General features: G+C 39.0%; 1 protein-coding gene across 8 annotated transcripts in view; it reads right to left on the bottom strand.

Annotated features, from left to right (window-relative positions):
* LOC134213217 (endothelial lipase) overlaps positions 1–19,808 on the bottom strand; it is a 37,696-nt gene extending 17,888 nt beyond the window's left edge. Inside the window, exon 1 of one of the 8 annotated variants that reach the window (XM_062691961.1) lies at positions 19,443–19,808. In XM_062691961.1, the coding sequence (XP_062547945.1) occupies positions 19,443–19,497 (55 nt within the window). In that variant the 5' untranslated portion in view covers positions 19,498–19,808. Of the gene's footprint in view, positions 1–11,184; positions 11,473–19,442 lie in introns of those variants that run through there. The other 7 variants (XM_062691963.1, XM_062691967.1, XM_062691964.1 and 4 more) reach the window with 7 other exon arrangements.
* Between the last annotated feature and the right edge of the window lie 869 nt (positions 19,809–20,677).

Genomic DNA, 20,677 nt, shown 5'->3' with positions numbered 1-20,677 from the left:
GATGTCTCATTCTACTTCTACTGCATGTTTTGATGAACCGTTGCCAGAGAAAAAACATTTTTGTCAATTTTGAATTTTTCACATGAACTGCTTTGTTTGCAAAGATCTAGTTAGGGAATAACTAAAAAGTAAAATCCCATCGAAAATTGCTTTGAATATTTGGTCGGAATTCCTACGAAAAATTCTTCGGAAGTATCTATGGCAATTGCTTCAATAAAATCTTCCGAAATTGCCTTAGAAAAATTCTTTATGATTTCTTTTGGAAATGGCTTTAGGAAAATCTGCGGAAATTGGTTTGAGAATTCCTTGAATAAACTCTTCCAGTATTCCTATTATTGATATTAGAGTTCTTACGCAATTCAGAACATCATTCAGAAATTCCCTTGATTTTTTAAAATTCCTTCGATTATTCCTCCGGAAATTCAATTAGAAATTCCTTGAAACCTTCGGATTTCCTTTTTTTGTAATGTTTTTGGTAGAACATTCCAAAGAACTTCTAGAAACCTTCTCAATAAGTTATACCCGGGCTGCCTAACGTAAGACCCCCGGGCCGGATGCGGCTTTTGACTCTATTTTTGTGGCCCGCGGCGTGTAAGAAATAATACTTCATAACTGGCCCGAAAACTTTTCTATGCATCTGGCTCGAGAAGCTCCTTCTTACTATTTATGAATATATACTGTAGGTTCTCACTGGCTCTAGGAAATGCATATTTATTGGCTGGTGGCGACATCGTGTGCTCTAAACAAGTATTAGTTTCTAGTAAAGCACGGTGAAGAGTTAAAATTCTTACAGAAGATTTAAAAATTACGTTACGTTAAAAATCCACCTGCTTCTGATTCTACCTGTTAGCAATCGATAAAAATACCTTATTTAAATAAACAAGACTCATGTAGCTGTCTTCATAAGGGGCATTTATGATCATCTTTAAAACAGAGGAATTATCAGCTTTGATCCCAATGAGAGAAACGACTACCGGTATTATAGACCTGAGGAAAGCTGTTAAGACCTGTATGAAGGAGCTTGAACTCTTCTTTGAAAGCTTGAGGCCTATCAACTGATGGAGCTCCAACAATGACGGGTAAGAACACGAGCGTTGTGAAACTTGAAGATTAAAGCAATTTGTTTATGTTTTAATCAGCTACAAAAGTTAATTTGTGATATTTCTCTACAAATAGATTTTTTCACCAAATATATCTATTTGTAAAAACGATCAATATTCGGCCCTCGTTAATTAGAAAATCAACTAAGCGAGGAAACTCAACCACCACTAATTCCAAATTATGTTGACGAAAATGGAAACAGAATACGAAGATTTGTTATGTTAGTTCGTTGGCAAACCCATGGTACCTTGCTTGAGATTTTATTCTCTTCGAAAGGAAATCACACTATTTTTACAAGATAAAGCAGAATATGCTGGTAAACTCGAAGTCTTTCGACAGAAATTTTTCTCGAAGTCTTTCGACAGAAAAATGAATAAAAAATTTATACCGAATATTTCCTGGCCCGCCAGCTAGTGGTCATTCTGATAATTGTCCCTTGACTTAAAAAGGTTGGGCAGGCCTGGCCTAACTGTTAGACAGTTGCACAAAAATTTCGTAATATTTAAAACTGCCTAACATTTTTTAAAAATTGTTTTATCGTTTGAATGATTACGCACCTAATTGTAGCTACTACTGATGCCATATTATAAATTAACCAATTACAGTACCCGTTCGATAACTGCAATGTGTTTACTTTTCAGTTAGTGAATGCCGTTCGATAACTGCAACGCATTTCAGACGTCAAACGGTTGTCAATCGACGTCAGATGCAATAAAAATGCATCTGATCTGATTGTGCAGCGCAATGCAGCTGTCATTGAGTTTGACATCGCTTTGAAGTTTGGCGGTCCGATAACTGCAAAACTGTTGCAACTATCGAACTGCAGTTAAAAAGCATTGCAGTTAAATGACTTGCAGTTAACGAACGTCTACTGTACGTCAAAATTCTGGTACCAGAGCTCTGGCACCACCACTGTATTTCTCACTACTACGTGCAGGGACATCAACCATAACTTGTTAGTTTACGTTCACCTGTCATACAGACGAGTTTAGTACTATTCCATTTAATCCCACCACGTTTTGTAAACTTTCGACCTCATCTTTGAGGCCTTCTTCAGTCTCGTACTTGACTCGACTCGATTCTGATTTACACAGTGAGAGTGCTTGAAACAGTTTTTCAGGATAGGTTATACCATGGGGCAAGTAACACTAAACTTTGCGATAATATCACTCATTGTCTCGCAATAGTATTTCGTGATATTTCTAGTATCCACGAGAAACGGTTGCTAGTTCGGTTGTTATGGCGTTTGTCAGTTTGTTGATGAAAGTGACCCCCCGTACTGGAAACACCTGATTTCTACTTCCTGCAGATTCCAGACAACTTTCAAACCGAATTTTAGATTTCTAATGCCATCAAACCAAAACGTGGGCTAACGATTGCTCAAAAAGTAATAGTATTAGAAATAGTTATTCAGTGATGTTTTAAGAATTTAAAGGAAACTGAAATCATGTGTTGTTAAAAACTGGTTGGACTGTATCGGCTGGGTGGCGTTGTATTTCATACTTCCCCAACCAGGGCTCTTCGAGCAATTTACCGTAGATACGACAGAGTTGAGCAGAATGGATACGTTTGCGTGCGTTTTGACAGTTTTACCATGGGAAAACTGTCAAAACGTACGCAAACGTATTCATTCTGCTCAGCTCTTAAGTTTTTCGCCATCGAATAAGAAGAAGAAGAAGAAGACCATTCCGGACGAACGGCATTTTTTGCCACATCCCAAGTAGCATGCGCAACATCTTTTAAATAGCAGGTTCGCACAGAAGAATCTTGTACGATTGAAACTACTATTTCGATTATGCGTTCTATTCGTCACAGTTGCAGTTGTTTGAACGCTGATTCACTGCTTTGTTTAAGCGAACATTATCGTTTTCTTTGACAACAAAAAAAAACAGTTTAAACAGATCAACATAAAATATACTGTCTACACGAAGTAAGCATGGAATGGAGGTAAAGTAGTCATCCACTTATGTAACTACTTCGATTCAGTTTCTGTTACTTTTTCCTCTTTGTTGATCCCATCGTATCTTCATCGATAAGCATTTTCGAAAGTAACAATAATCATGAATTTTGTTATTTTCTGATGTATTATTTGTCAGTGACAGCTAGAAAACGTGATTAAAACATGTTGTATGTATAAATACGAGAGTCAATCACATATGGTTGATTCAATCCTATTTGTACATTAAAAGTTAGTTGCCTATGTTCCAGGTATTAAACCACCCGGAGTTGAAATTGATTACTATGTCTGAAGCTCGATTATGCATTTGTACAACATGTGATAGATTCAGTTCGGAAAAGGTATTGGTTGGTAGCTGCTCCTTTCGGTGGGGTTTGATCCTACGAAACCAGTACGCTAGATAAGTGCAACGGAGGACCTCCGTCGTCCTCAGTATTTTTGGGCATTGCGAGTACTGTTGAAACCAAATTCCCTGCACCGGGCACGGGGTAGGAAAAGCACATGTCTAGCGTACTGGTTTCGTGGGATCAAACCCCACCGAAGAGAGCGGTTACCCTCCAATACCTTTTCCGAACTAAATCTATCACGCATGTTGTGCAAATGCATAATCGAGAAGAGCAACTCCCGTCGAATATCCTTCAGATTAGTTGAGCCGAATTAAGTTCGTTACTCTTAATAACTGATGAGTGGTTGAATGCCCATGGCGAAAACCAAATTGCTCATCAGCAAAAATAGAATTGTCATTAATATGAACCATCATTCTATTTAAAATAATCTTTTCAAACAGTTTGCTTATTGAAGAAAGCAAACGGATTGGGCGATAACTAGAAGCCCCAGCTGGATTTTTGTCCGGCTTCAAAATTGGAACAATTTTGGCGTTTTTATCTTGGAAGTATGCCAATTGAAAAACATTTGTTAAATAAATTAACCAAAAAGGATAAAGAGCACTCAGGAAGTTTTTTGATAAGTATGTAGAAAATACCATCATCACCCGGGGCTTTCATATTTTTAAATTTTCTAGTAATAGATCTCACCTCATCCAAATTAGTTCCCAACGAAGGGTCAAAAACATTCTCTTGATTGAGAATGTCTTCAAAGCTCCGAGTAACCTGATCCTCTATTGGACTAGTGAGACCTAGACTAAAATTATGGGCACTCTCGAACTGCTGAGCAAGTTTTTGAGCCTTTTCACCATTTGCTAATAACATTTTATTTCCCTCTTTGAAAGCTGGTATTGGCTTTTGATTTTTCTTAGGAATTTTCGTTAATATCCAAAAGGGTTTCGAACTGGGATCCAACTTCAAAACATTATTCTCAAAGTTGGTATTTCTCAGAATAGTGAAACGTTTTTAAATTTCATTTTGCAAATCTGGCCAAAACATTTTCAACGCGGGATCGCGAGTTTTTTGGTATTGCCTTCGCCTCACATTTTTAAGACGGATCAGTAGCTAAAGATCGTCGTCAATAATAATGGAGTTGAATTTAATTTCACATTTAGGAATTGCAATGCCTCTGGCTTCGACAATTAAATTTGTCAAAGATACAAGAGCATTATCAATATCACTTTTGGTATCGAGAGGAATATCAACATCATAATTCCTATCGATATACGTTTTATATAAATCCCAAACAGCTCTATGATAATTAAAAGTAGAGCTGATTGGATTATAAATGGCTTCTTGTGAGATTTCAAATGTCACAGGAAGGTGATCAGAGTCAAAGTCACCATGAGTTACCAATTGGCCACACAGCTGACTTGAATCCGTTAAAACCAAATCAATTGTCGAAGGATTTCGAGTGGATGAAAAACAAGTTGGGCCATTGGGATATTGAATAGTATAATATCCCGCAGAACAATCTTCAAATAAAATTTTGCCGTTGGAATTGCTTTGAGCATTATTCCATGAACGGTGTTTCGCATTGAAGTCACCAATTACGAAGAATTTTGATTTGTTGCGAGTCAGAATTTGAAGATCAGCTTTTTTGCTGCCCATTGCATTGAAAAGGCAAGTATGCTGCAATGAAGGAAATCTGCCCAAAATTTGTTTCAGAAACTCCCAAGATTTCAAAACTTTGGTTTCGAACGAAGAAAATAATTTATGTTTGATACGTCTATTAATGACATTGGCGATCCCACCACAAGCGCTGTCAAGACGATCATTTCTGTAGATAAAATAATTTGGATATCTTTTAATGGAGAGTCCTGGTTTTAAATATGTTTCAGATATAATGGCAATATGCACATTATGAACTGATAGGAAGTTGAATAATTCATCTTCCTTACCCTTTAGAGAGCGGGCATTCCAGTTTAGAACTTTCACACAATTATTTGGATCCATTAAAACGGAGTCCGATAACAATTTTTTGTGTGTACTTTATACCAACCTGAACAGCTTCAGGTATGGTATTTGCTTTGAACATTGCATCAATCATGTGATGCAATTGTTCAGTTAAAAAAATCAAAATCGGAAGCAGACATGCTACCTGAATCGGAGAAATTTCGTCTACCAGCAGCGATGTTTACAATGGAAAAATTGGAGTTTACTGAAGTGCTCGCTACCCGTTGAGGAGCGGCAAAATTTGTTCGTGAATTGCTCGACCGGTAACTGGTTTCGAATTTTGAGCGTTTGTAAAATTTCTACCCGTCGAATCTGGGATCCGATCGGAACTTCCCGTCATCAATTTTGCACGGGAATTCAAAACTTTTTTGCGTGAAGGGCATTCCCAGAAATTGGATTTATGATTGCACCCACAATTTGCGCACTTAAATTTATTGGAATCTTTTCTCACAGGTCATGCGACCTTGGCGTGAGAGGTTTTACCACAAATCATGCATTTAGCATCCATGTGACAATGTTTGGTTCCATGACCGCACTTTTGGCACTTACGGCACTGGGTGGGGTTTTGGAAATATCCCCCAGGCCTGCGGAAATGTTCCCATGTAACACAGACATGGGACATAATACAGGCCTTTTCCAAACTTTTCATATTATTTAGTTCACTTTTGTTAAAATGAACTAAATAAAATTCTTGAGAAATGCCCCTCTGGGAAGTACCAGAGTGGGATTTCTTTTTCATCTTAATTACCTGGACTGGTAAAAATCCAAGTAATTGAGAAATTTCAATTTTAATCTCGTTCAGTGATTTATCAGTGCACTGGGGAGGCCTTTCAAGACGACTTTGAACAATCGCTCAGTTTTGTCGTCGGGTGTGAAGAAATTATGGCGCTTCTCAGTTAAATACTGAAGAAGACGTTTGCGATCGTTAAAGGATTCCGGCAAAACGCGGCAGTCACCCTTCCTAGCAATCTGAAATGAAACCTTGATCCCCTGAAGGTTACTCAAGATTTCATTCCGAAAGCCAGAAAACTCGGCAACAGATACCACAATTGGCGGAATCCGTTGTTTCTTCGCATGAATCGAATCACCTGGGCTAGAAGTAGATTCGATTTTCTCAAATTCGTCATTAATTAAATCGAACTGATTGCTCAGTTCGATAGGAAAAGAAATAATGTCAACGTTAGATTTAGAAGGAATATCTGAAGTCTCCAGCTTCCTTCTATTTTTTCCGCGCTTGGGCAGGACGGTCTTGAAACCTTGTTTCTTTGAAGGAAGTGAAGAATTCAGAGACTCCCCCTTCCTCTTGTTTACTTTAATGCTCATGGCTGAGCGTGGAGACGTGACCTTCTAAGAGGTTTTTTCCCAGAACGGTGTCCCTGCAGGATTACCACCGCTTGTCGGAATTTCACTTCCGCAAACGGGTCCAACGTAAAACGAAGGCACGGGTCCTTGCAAAGATCGTAACGGGATCAGTGGGTACAAATAGCGCTGATAAGCACTGTTGAAATTAAAATAGCTTCGGGTAGTATTAGAAACTTCTTTCCACAAAGAGAGAAAAGAACCCCACAGCACGAAAGCACGATGCGGTCTTAAATAAATTAGTTCGCGTTCGATCGTGTTCTATGCAGTAAGCAGAAAGTTTGTCCGATTCATTCTAGTTTGTTCGGGCGGTCGAAGTGAAAATTAAACCGGGTTACTTTATTCTGCTCTGGACGGTTCGTAAGTAAATTAATGAATATATTTCAATAACTTTTCATCATAAATATTGTAATTGACAAACCCTCTATATTGTCGAATAGAGTTCGCTATTGTACCCACTATTAACACAAATTTTCCATCCCGAGATATCTATAAAGGCAGTGTGGGTTCTTGCATCTTTTCTAGTATAGTATTCCTTCTATGGTTATAGGATCGTGGCCAGGTATACAACTGCTTCTCCCTAGGAAAAGGTACTAATCCCAAGTACCAATTTGCGATACTATAGGGGAAGGTGGGTAGACTTGATCCCCGGGGAGACTTGATCACCCCCTGTTTTATCGAGAACTAAAGTAGTTTTGTTCTAGCGTATTTTTTAGCATAGATCCTCTAGACAAATGACCTTTATGTGGTGAGTTATTTTTTGGATTGACAGCTTTATTTATTCTGCAGGGCGGTTTGTATGCTTTGACCTTCTCAAAGATTTTTTATTGGCCACGCCAAATTTGACCAACTTTTCATAACTATGACCAAAGTCTTTCGTTTTTTCACAGCAACAAGCCATAAATATGCTTATTGATCTGTACTGTTGAAAATGTCAACATTCCATCAAAGTTTTAGGATATTTGGATTTGAAGTTATTGCCTCAATATGGGGACACTTGATCCCCCGTTAGTCACCCATACAAAAATTTAGCGAAAAAATTCAAAAAAAAAATAAAAACCGTTCTTAGGCTTCTAATTTTTTGTAGATTTGATGGATTTGATGAAGGGTTGACAGGAAAAATGATTTATTGCGTAAATCTCATAGAAAGGGGATCAAGTCTCCCCAAATTTTAAAATTGCATTTGCTGTCGAATTCAATAACAAAAATCGTTCATGTATACGCACAGCAATTCGAAAATTCCACGTATTTTGAAGGGAAAATATTTAAAAAATCTGAGGGCACGTTTCTAATTTTATCAAAGCAAGTTCTTGGAGAGGGATCAATTTCCCCCAAATATTTTCAAAGTCGATTTTTGACAGCACTCCAAAAAATCGATTGTGTATCAATAACAACAATAATTTAAGGACTGTCATACATCAGTAAAGTTAAATACTATATTTCTTAAAGAGTCTGTGCGGAAATCGCTTATGTTTATTTATTTTTGGTTGTGATACATCGGAAATCAGAAAAGGGGATCAAGTCTACCCAGTCTCCCCTACCGAAAATTGCTCAGTTGAGCATTGTATAGTCACTCATGACGTGTACAATCACCTATGCTGTGCTATGTTACTTTGAATTGAATGATGATAAGTAAGTTCGTAAAGTAAAGTTCGCCGAAGAATTTATTATTCAAGTATGGTTTGCAGTTCAAAAGCACCTAACTGTTATCTAATTTATTTTCATGTAGAGTGAAGACAGGAAGATGCGATGCGTGGCGAAATAAGATTCGTCGAATACTGAAAGTTGACTTCCCACTGCTGTGCATTAATTGCCAAAACCACATTTAACGAAATTTTGTTTGTCTTCGTGAAAAGCTAAAAAAATATAGAAAACCACCAATTAGAAAGTTTTCACTGTTTTATCAATTCTCTCTCTCATTAACTGAAAACTCGCTAAACTGCCCACAATCGCATATTTGTCCCATATGAATAGAAAATCCATCACAGATGGGACTGATATGCGATCATAGGCAGTAAACGTCATCGTCATTAAGTCAGCAGACCAAAAGACTTGCACTGCAAGTGCACTGAATTTCGCAATACCCTCGTCAGCTCGAGCAAATATTTTAGCCTTTGCCAACTAAAGACTTTTAAACGGATTCACGTTCTCATTGGCTTTTGCTGCGCTTTACATTCGATCAATCAAAAAGAGCTGCGCTAGAGCGAACCCAACGATCAAGTGGTCTAATAGGCCTGAATGTCGAAGCCCTTGACGCTGAAGCGGTATAACCACTAAGATAGATCAAAACATGATTTGTGACCATCAATATTATAGCCTTCTGGTAACGCGCAGATAACTAGCATTTGCGGTACACGAACTGAACGGGATACCTTTACCTTCACTTAATTATGCGCGTTATTACAGCCAATGTATGCGCCGTCGTTGTAACTCGCGCAGATTGATGAATGCATAGCATTGACCGTTGGATGCGAAACTGTGTTTGAGATAATTTGCAGCCTCAAGGTCATAAACATACCAATGGAGCAAAAATGCTTTAATGGAGATGTCATAAAGTGGTATTTGGAGTGATTGTTTGTGTTTCAAAATCTATCGAAATGGCAACAGAAAGTATGACCAAATCTGATTTTGGAAATAATGATCAGTAATTGCCATTTGGCGTCGAACTTTAAGTACGCAATAAAAAATCCCAAAAAAACATATGTTGTTTGTACGAAATGATTAATCATGTGAAACAAAAAATCCATTTTATCTGCAGACTTTAAAACTCAAACCATATCTAGTCCTAAACCGGCAACGATAGCACTGTTGAATTTCTCCGAAAATTCTCCCCTCGATTTTATTTGAATTTTGACGCGGTGAGCCAGAATGTCGGAAAGTAAGATGAGGTGCGCAGTCAGCAAGGTGGGTGAATCATTTAGGTGCCAGACGATTTGAGGGCTAAGTGGTTGGCGACGAGCAGATAATTTCTAAACAGACACGATTAATACAATTTTGATTGTGTCTTTGTTAACAAGCTTCCTGCAACAACTTCATTTGGTCCTTAGCGAACTGAAAAGGGGAGAACGGTCCAAAATACACCCCTTAAGCTTTTTCGATGTTTTCACCAATATAAACAAGAATACCGTATTTCAACATGTAGATGCCAAATTTACAAAACCAGCTGCATTTCACAATGATCATCATCATCATCATTATCATCTTATTGGCATTACATCCCCAATACTGGGACAGAGCCGCCTCGCAGCTTAGTGTTCATTAAGCACTTCCACAGTTATTAACTGCGAGGTTTCTTAGCCAAGTAACCATTTTTGCATTCGTATATCATGAGGCTAACACGATGATACTTTTATGTCCAGGAAAGTCAAGACAATTTCCAATCCAAAAATTGCCTAGACCGGCACCGGGAATCAAACCAAGCCACCCTCAGCATGGTCTTGCTTTGTAGCCGCGCGTCTTACCGCAGGGCTAAGGAGGGCCCGCAGAATGATTTCCTATTCAAAACAATAAGGTTTTCATGACATTCTAACGCATTTGAAAAATGTTTTAAAAATAGGCCTGGGGCAAAACGCCCGAACGGTGGTGCAAAATGACTCAATTGTATGTAAAATAATGGTGAACGCATGGTTGTTTGTTTTTTTCTTAATGGATTGAACAACAATCTCATGGGTAAGGTGGAATAATCGCAAATCGTTAAATTTGAGTGAATATGAAGGGATTTTGCTCACTTTTTTCAATGGAGCTCAATAATGAATAACTAATTGAGAATTGTAATGGTAATATTCGTTTTGTTACTTTTCTAGGGTTAAATTTTGAGACTTTGACTTGTGACCAAAGGTATAAGACTGCCGATCTAGATTGATGTTCAATTTTAACATCTTCAGCTATACGTGGCTATACCTTATGCATAGACATAGATATTTTTTTCCCTGACAACGACTTGCAGAAAATTTGGGATGAATCGTAAACGATCGTAATAAAATCTTCAGACCGAATAACCGTAACCTCGAATATCGTTAATACAAACCGTCGAACTCTTAATCATATAAGTAATTTAAAGCCTTTTAAGTTCTGAGAGTTTAAATTGCTGTTACTCAGCTATTGTACAGAGTTTGAGATAACCGCGTTAAATTGTCTTACTTTTGTCAATCGATCAGATCTCACCAATATTCTTTTTCGATCAATCCCTCGATTAAACACATAAAATTCGCTAATTTATCGAGAAGAGTATGTACTAGACAATTAAATTTGAATCCCCGCAACCAGTAGGTACACCAGAACGACGCGACGACGCGAGAATGCTTCTACATCAGTCCACATATTGCAAATAAACAAACGCAAAAGCGGCATTTCGCGGTTTATTTACGTCGCCGAATTTCCACCACTTTACAAATAGCATGTACACTGAGAGGAGCGGAGAGCAAATACCAGTGAAGCGGAGCGGGTTCGTAGCTTCACGCAATGATCAAAGGTCTCCCGCAGTTTGCAAGCGATCTGTTATTTGCGCATAGCTAGTAACGATTCAACAATCTAAAAACTAACACTTTATCACAATCTTATCCGAATCAATACGCACGATCTCACGCGTGTTTTGGGTGTTTTCAGATCGCCGACACTCACTACTTGAACTGGGGAGGACGGATGTAAAGAGAACTGATCGACACAACGTGATCCGGATTACTAAACCGAATGGGCGACGCACTCACTTCTCTCGGCTTCAGTCGTTCAAGTGCGGCGCGGTTTTGATAGGAGAAGTCGCTCACAGACTGATGGTGCGGCGTGAAACTAACCATCGTCATCGCGATTTGGCAAAGCTGATTCAACAACAAGAATCGCATCCGCGGCGCTTATTCATACAGATTACATACTGGACAGTGGTGGTGGTTTGAGCACTATGTTCGCGGAATACAACTGTGCCTTGTATAGATATTAGACTGGCCCAAATATGCATTGTAGAGTTGTTTTATTCAACTTCAATAAACTCATATAGATATACGCTATACGCAACCAGCTTAGAGATTACGGGTTTAAGGTTTTGAGAGTTTACGGGTCTCGGCAGATTTTTCATTTAGGATTAAAAACTTAACTTTTTTGCTAAAATTTCTCCTTATCGAAGCTTTTGTAAATTCATCAGGAGGCACGTTCTGATTAGAAAAAGTTATTTTTTGTACACGGCGCTCCATGCTCGCGAATTTGGAGGTTGCCCTGCCGCTTAGCTCGCTTCGTTCCTCGCCTTCTTGTACAAATGGAATCTGAAGCAAATATTACCTTTGCAGGATTGCTGTCCGCCATGCCCATCGTATCCCTTCAGCTTTTGCAAACTTTTGAATTCATGGAATACAGTCCCATCCCGATTTTGGCCACACCCGTTTTTGTCTACCCCCGATTTTGGCAACACCCGTTTTTGATAACATTTTCTTCACGATTTTGGCAACAACCTAGAAAATATTTTTTTTATTACTTTTTAGAGCTAAAACCTTTTTATTAATATGTAATAGAATAAACAAAACCAAAAGTGAATGTCATTATGGTTTATATGCGTATTATGCGCTCTGTACGAATAGTGGGCACTTTCACTGAAATAATGAACCACCACTCGTATTACCGCTCATTGCAAACAATGTCTATTGAAACTTATCTACTCTTTTTATTCACGTTTTCCATGTCCCTATTCACACTACCCTAATTTAACCAGCCCACCGTAGAATGTCGTATTTGTTTGGTATTCTCACTGATTATTCGTGTTATTCTACTGATATTCTCACTGGTATTCGACAAGCTGACTCATACCTATTAAGCGCAGCCAGCTGTTTATATCACAATGCAACTGATACTGCATTAGTGATCCAGGAGCAAGCATGCCCCAGTAGGTATAATTGCTAGTGATTAGCACATTCGATTTTCTAAATGCGCTATATAACTATATGCGCCTCTTTTCTGATACCAGCCGAGAAACTGTCATTTTATCATTTTATCCCGTATAGATAATAAGCAACAATTTTATTTCAAAGAGTCTTATTGTTTAAAATTGACGCGAATTTGTCTAGCGATTAATATCAGAACACTGTTGGCTTTTCCAGTTTCCTGATGTGTCAATTGCGTAACGAGCCTTTTGATTCCAGCATGTTTGCCAACAGTTCAACAGTAATTTTTTTTTATACTTTTACAAATATTAAATTTTCTTTATGTCTGACAGCTCTTGGAAAACACAAGGGGGGGGATAAAAAAATAACAAGGAGACGAAAAAAAAGTTCAAAATGGGAATAAATGCATGAAAAATTTGGAACTTAATAGAAAAAGAATTTTTGGAGAAAGCAAAGAATATGAATATTTGGTACATATTTATCCAGTAATGAACTTAGCACAAACTTTATATAATTTAAAAAAAATACTAGAACTTATTTCCGTAGAAATTTTAGTTTTTTTTTTTGGGAAAGTTTTTGCTGATGGACTCTAAACTGTTGAATCCATAACACTAACATTTTTAAAGTACGGCTAGAATTATAAGCTTTTGTTAAGGTTAAGTATGAAGCTCAAATTGGTTGTACTGGGGCAATGGTCAGGTGTACTTCTGAAATCAGAGATGTGTTGTCTGAAAATGGATGTTTTATGAAGGTTCGGAATTGCCGGCTTCCCGGACTATACGGAATAGATAGGTGAAGTTTGAAGAAGAATCGGTGAAGCACGTCATATCAGATCACGTTCCTTCTTCTTCAACTTCTTCTTCTTCTTATTGGCATTACATCCCCACACTGGGACAGAGCCGCCTCGCAGCTTAGTGTTCATTAAGCACTTCCACAGTTATTAACTGCGAGGTTTCTAAGCCAAGTTACCATTTCTGCATTCGTATATCATGAGGCTAACACGATGAATACTTGTATGCCCAGGGAAGTCGAGACCGGCACCGGGAATCGAACCCAGCCACCCTCAGCATGGTCTTGCTTTGAAGCCGCGCGTCTTACCGCACGGCTAAGGAGATCACGTTCCTAAAATTATTGAAATGCCATGCTACTTGTTAGCGGCAAGTGTCGGTTGCAGATTTTGGTTTATCTTACTCCAAGGTACGATACACTGAAAACAAGCTTGCTTTCTGAGAGTTACAGCTCCACTTGTTTTATGAAAAATAAAACATTCTTCCAAACAAGTTCTAAAATAAATCTCTATTACTTAGCTAATCAAAGTTACACAATTCATAGGCTATACGGCACTAGGATTGGTTTCTTTCTCAGCACCCATGTACATGTGGCATTCATTAAGTGGGATCCAATTCTCACACACCCACTCTTGTGTTCTGAGCCCAAGAGTACTTTTAAGGTACATGGGGCCTCCGTTAAGGATCTCCATCCTTGGCTTGAGCCCAAGTCCGATTCCCATCGACTTTGTATATTTCTCTGTTATGGTTTTGCCGCCAGGCGATCCTGGGTCTGCCTCTGCTGCGATGTCCTGCCGGATTCCAGCGCTTGCTTGCAGGTTTCATCTCTGCTCATATGTTGTCTGTGGCCGGCCTACGCCCATTCGCACTGTTGAGTTACCGTTGATATTGGATCGTCGATTGGGCTCAGTATTCGGGATCCAGTAGTGAGCCCACCAGGCCAGGCCCGAACTGTAAAACATAGACATCGGGTGATGAATACTTGCAAATCTATGTGACCTCTGCCAATACGCACCAAGTCTCACTGGTGTATAACATCACAGATTTCACGTAAGAGTTGAGTTTTGGAGGTTTGGTGCATTTCCGAGGCGGAATCCTGCCTGTTGCCGTCGGAGAATTGTCAACCTTTCCCTATATCTGCATTAAGAGAGGTTGTCAAAACTTGAAGAAGTTGTTGTAAGTTGTCGAGCCAATGTTTCAGCTAATCAGCTGGATCGATGAGTGACTGACATGTTGCTTCTTTATCTATCATCCACGGATTTTTCCTTGCTCCATTCAGGCGTCGTGAAATATCGAAGAAGAAATGAATATTGCCGGTTGTTGCGAGCTTCCTACCATGGTCGGCCAGGGAGTCCTCCTGAGCCCGCTTCTCATGTCTGCAGGCATTTGACTTACTTCCCAGACCAGATTTTAGTTGGCAGGACTAGTATTTAGCTCCTCCAGAAATGGATCAGCTGAAAACGGAGACCTTCTTGAGTTCGTAATAAACGCAGTGCTGACATCGCTTTTGACTATCATCTTCTAATTGGCGACACCGCATTGCTTGGATTCAGCGGTATCAGGAGAGCGGTGTCGAGCTTGGGCGACGAATCAAAATAGAACTCGGGTAGTGGATGTTCTGCAAGGTGGCAGCGTCGAAGATAAGTGGGCAGTGAAGAATGCTTTTATCGAAATCGGCAAGAAAAACTTGGGTGAGCTGCACACTCTCCGATAAGAATGGAATACAGATGTAACCCGACGGAAGATTGAGGAGCGTAGAGAAAACGGTGAGGATAGTGAAGAATCAGAGAAGTAAAGTAGAGTCTGTCAACGGTATGTATTCCTGTAAGTGGGAGTCGGGCGCTGCTGCAGAGAGCACAGGCGGACATGGGTGGACTTCCTGACCGATGAAGAAAAGATGGCTGCAGCAACCGGAGGTTATTGCCTCAATTGCTCTTTGACTTGGACAGCTGAAGTGTTGGTTCGAGAGCTTCGAACAGCATCTTCAAGTCTCAACCAGTGTTCTCCAAAAACCGCCCATCCGAGGCATACAATTTGAAGTATTCTCGCTTAACTTTTCAAAAGGACCTAAGTAACATTTTTTTCATGATTTAATTTGAATAGCGCAATCAACAGAACAACATGATATCTATCGATTGCAGTATTCAAATTAAATCATGAAAAAAATGTTACTTAGGTCCTTTTGAAAAGTTAAGCGAGTATTGGCTAATGATCACGAAACGCTATATTAAAGCCTGTCCACGTTAAATTTTGGACACTTAGGTACTGTCCAGTTGATTTGTGGCCATTTTTATCAATGGTTCAAAACATCTGAAAGCAGCACATAAAGTGGACAGATTCAGCTGTCATGTAAATTGATCAGTGGTTTGTGAAAATTTTCAAAAATTGCCTGATAGATGGGTGTCTGAAATTTTACGTGGACAAGCTTTAGTACTGCGACGCTCATTTATGCTGAGTGGGCTCAAAGGGCTGACCGTTTGCTTTTTTGCGGCGTCTTACCCTCAAAGTCAGCAGCAAAACCCAACCGGATTGATCCACTCACCAAAGTTTGAATGTACCACTCAATCTTGAAACGTGTAGAGTATATAGGCAAAGATAACGCAGATGATGTTTAAAAATTACAATTCAGACGACCTTTCAGCTGGATAGCGTATGCCGAGCAACATAAAAGCCATCAAATACCGATAACAATATGTAGATGTTCGAGAACATTGGTGGAAATGGGTAGGCCACATAATGCAAGAGAGCTTAGGGGAAAGTGGGGCAAGATGGCCATTCTAAGCGGTAACCCTTGTAAAATAGTGACACTTCTTCAAATTCTGCTGATTTGTCCATGAAACACCTTTATGGTGACCCGTCTTTGACATAAGTATCAATAAACACTTATTAATAACGTTTCAGTATCTTATAAACTGGTTTTGAAAAAGGTGTTTTTATGATGCCTGTATTTACCATATGGGGCAATATGATCACCCCCTCGGGGCAAGACGAGCATGGACCAAAAACTATATCAAAAGTGTGCTAAATTTATTTAGAATAGGGGACACATTTCTTGCACTTCTATGGATTATGTTCAAATGATGCTTCGTTTAAAAATGTCGTATTTCATATTGATTTCTTGACAACTGGCACTACAACAATATCAGAATTTGCCTAAAGCTAATTTTTACTGTTAAAACCATATCCTTTGTTTTAAATCATCTCTGATTCACGCAGAAACTATTTTGATCATTTTTAAAATGCATTTAAGGGTTAGGCGACTCTTAATCCTGGAGATGACCTTGTTCCTATACAGTTGGCAATACCGCCCCAGGCCGACGTGTATCCAAAAATTTATATCCTATCGAACCTAATTACTGTGAATCTCCTCAAATTATTATTGTATATAGGCTATAGTTATATGAAAGCTTTGGTAAATATCAATTTGTCCTGAAAATGAGTAATTTAGGCTTTAATTGTTAAATTATGTAACTAGAGAATTATAAGAAAATTCGAATTTCAACTAAACCATCTTCAAATCAATATTACAAGAACAAGTGAGGTTGTCAAAGTGCATTTTTCAGTTGTATAGCCCTTTTACATTATTGTTATCCATCCCTTGTAATAATAATGTGAATATAATGCTCACTTAAGGCATAATTAACGTTGGCTGTCTTGCCCCATATGGCCATCTTACCCCACTTTCCCCTAAACGGAATTTGTAAGCAAGAGTCCCTTTAATATGCGTGACCTGATAGGGTATAGAATATTTATGCCGATGCTGTTATTTTCGTCTGAAATACTCTTGGTGTCAAATGTATGGTCTATTAATGACATATTTCTTACCAAGATAAAAACAGTGATTTAAAATTAAAAAATCAAAATTAAAAAAAAAACAGCAAAAAAAAAATTTTTTCGCCCCCTCAATATTTTTGGAAAGTTGAAGGGGGGGGGGTGACTTAAAATAAATTTAATATTTGTATCGGCCTTATTAGAGTAAAAAAACAGTAATGGTAAGAGTTTGGTAACATGTAACAGTAAGGCTCTCGAGCAGACATTGATAATCAGATCATGAGACAAAATCTGGTTAATCTAAGCCATCTTGATGCTCTGCGCGGGACAAGTTATGAGGTTCCTAAGATCTTTGAAATTGGACATTCGATGATTCACCTTTTAATGATCTTCAACGCTCACCAATGGAAGCCTATTGAGTGAAACGAATCACGAATCACAATGAGCGTCGTTATGGTGCGCTGATAGAAGAAGCCATTCAAGCATTCTAGAAATGAAGACCTCTATGAGTCTGGAACTCTAGCACACTGAATTGGAGGCGTTGATACTTTCTCTCGACCATCTTATCATTTTGAAAGAAGAGCGAATAAAGCAGAACGCATGATGTGGTTTGATTGTTTGGTTTCTTTGTAATAGAGCAAGCGGGGTACGAATGCAAAAATCTTAGCTGGTTTAATTCTAGCTGCTTCGATAGGCGAGTAATGTGTCACATGTGGTTTTATTATTACACCCGATTCTGTTTTTACACGGATTTTTTTTACACGGCCGTGTAAAAAAAATCCCATACAAACTTTTTGCAAAGTTGCTCCATTTTGCATGATTCGTGGAGAAACCATAAAACTTTTTTTACACGGATTTTCAAATTTTGAACTGAAAACTTTTTTTACACGGAACGCATCCCCCGTGTAAAAAAAAGAATAGGGTGTATTTATTCAGCCTAAGGCCGGAGTGGCCTCTGCGGTACTCAACAGTCGTCTCCGTCCACTGCTGTACGTTACCAGTCACGCAGTCCACGGAGGTTCCATAAATCGTCTTCCACCTGATCGATCCACCTTGATCGCTGCACACCTCGCCTTCTTGTGCCTGTCGGATCGTTGTAGAGAACCATTTTTACTCCAAGTGCGCGTTGGTCCTCTACAAGCATTGTAAAGATCTCGTGTCCAAGGAGGACTACCGCCACCGGTTTAATGAGGGAGTCTGTTCGGTACTGCGGCGAACTCTATTCGATCGGAGTGTTTTTTGGAGTCCAAAGTACGTACGCTTGCCACTGCCACGTTGAGTCTTCGAATTTGTCTGCTGGTATCGTTATCGGAGGTCAAGTGAGCCCAAGTACACGAATTCTTCAACCACCTTGATTTTGTCGCCATTGATACAAGCTCGTGGTGAATGACCGTTGTCTCTCTTGAGCCTACTTCGTCTTAACCGTGTTAATGACTAGTCCGATCTGCTTTGCTTCTCTTTATTTTTAGGGTTCTTTCTAAAATTACGTAACGCTAAATTTGGTAATTTTGGACCCCACCCTTCCCCTCGTAACACTTTTTGTATGGAAGGTTTAATTTTTTTGTATGGATCGTAACGCTCGGCTTGACCCCCTCCCTCCCCATTCAGCGTTACGTAATTTGTGAAAGGACCCTTAACTCCAACATTGTCGTTAGGCAGCATAGTATGAGAAACCTTCCTCCATTATCAACAAACTTTCCTTCTCAGTAATGGCAAACGTAAAAAGCATCTCCATAATCTTCACATGTTGCATACACACCCCACTTGTCTCCCGTCTACAAGTCTAGCAGTATTACACTGCGTAATGTTATCTGCATTCGTTTGATAATAAATTAAATGCCTGTGCTTTGTAAAGAAAGAGATTCAAATAATACCAAAAACGGCCGGTTGCGCTCCACAACTTGCATTTCCAAGGGCACGTTCCGAGCGATAGGTTTTTTATTGCAGCGAACTGATAGTGCATCTAAATGTAAATGTAAAATACTATATGTAAAAAATGTATTGAACTTGCACTTATTGATCTTATATCGAACTAGTATGAAATACTGATAATGTTCTAACAGTTTAGAAAGAAAAATATATATTCAACAAGTTATAAATAAATTAATGTAATGAAGTGGTATAGAACGAAATAGTATTTACAATTTGTTCAATTGCATGCAATACTATTGATCAGTTCGTTTCTGGTATAAACAAATAAACAACTCAGTCCGACTATTACAGCTAGCTTATATAATAAAAATAAGCAACACAATTTACTAACCTAAAGCCAAAATTAGAGACGATGTAACGACAACTATTTTCTTGGTGAGGCCCATCGATCCACTGTTGAGTTTCTAGGACAGGGCACAAAACAGAAACGCTCAAATCACTGTACCGTCCAAATGACGATGGTGTTACACATTCACTAAACTCCAGCAGAAACCGGTGGATATATTCATTAGAGACCACTTTATTGCACGTCGCGTGAATTCACGACAGATACGCGTTGAACTGGTGAGCCTACCAAAAAATCGACCGTTGCTCTACCATGGCGCGGCTAAATCTCGACTGAAACGGGTTCGGTCGAAATCTCGGCTTTCGCGATTTGATATTCTGTGCACACACTCAATCCAAACGCCGACGGACCGCAACTGTTATCACCCGGATGGGGCTTGTGTGTAGCAAAAACACAATGATAGAGCACAACCAACTCATCCTCGTTCACCTTTCGCAAGTGAACTCGAACCTGGGTCGATATATTATCGATTTAGCCATCGCGATTTAATCAGATTAGAACACCATATATAGGGATGGGATGTCACTTGCAATGATGTTATGCAATATTATTTTTGAAGTTATGAATTTTTAGTAGCGAAAATAATGTACATAATAATTATTATAAACTATTATTTGCACAATGAACGCAAGTTTTTTTTTTTCACTTTGAAACAAATATTAGACAACGTTTAGTTTCTCGCCTCACAGTTTCAACAAATTTCGTCAGCTCGTTTTAATAGCTGTAAAAATTACAAAAATTAAAAAGCAAGTCTGTTTACTTTTCAACTCCATGAGATAAAAGATCAAATGAGAAACCTTACTTTTCCCAAAACTATTGCAAACCGCCTTTTTACCGAATAATCCGGTAGAGGCAGAGATCCCAAAACATCCTGGAGCTTGACGTTCCTATGCCATTCCGATATATACCTACCTGGATACCTGGTTGGCTACACATATGCCTGGCGTATTGAAGAGCACAATCGTCGGTCTTGGGCGATGTTCCTCCAATTTACCCGAACGTTTAGGGTCCCCAGGTCCGATTCCACCGCGTGCAGCCAGCGTGCTCGTGGCCTTTCACGAAGTCGCCGACCTCTATCTAGTTCTCTGTTGAATATTGTTTTCGCTATTCTTTCTTCCGTCATTCGCACTAAGTGACCAGCCCACTGAAGTCTGCCGTATCTTATACAATTCACAATATTTTCTTCTTTGTATACTTGTATATGAGCTGTACGCAGCACT

The sequence above is a fragment of the Armigeres subalbatus genome, chromosome 2, assembly GCF_024139115.2.
Source record: "Armigeres subalbatus isolate Guangzhou_Male chromosome 2, GZ_Asu_2, whole genome shotgun sequence".
NCBI classification, from domain to species: domain Eukaryota; kingdom Metazoa; phylum Arthropoda; class Insecta; order Diptera; family Culicidae; genus Armigeres; species Armigeres subalbatus.
Note: the sequence above shows the minus strand (reverse complement) of the source record. Positions and strands in the feature narration are given on the sequence as shown.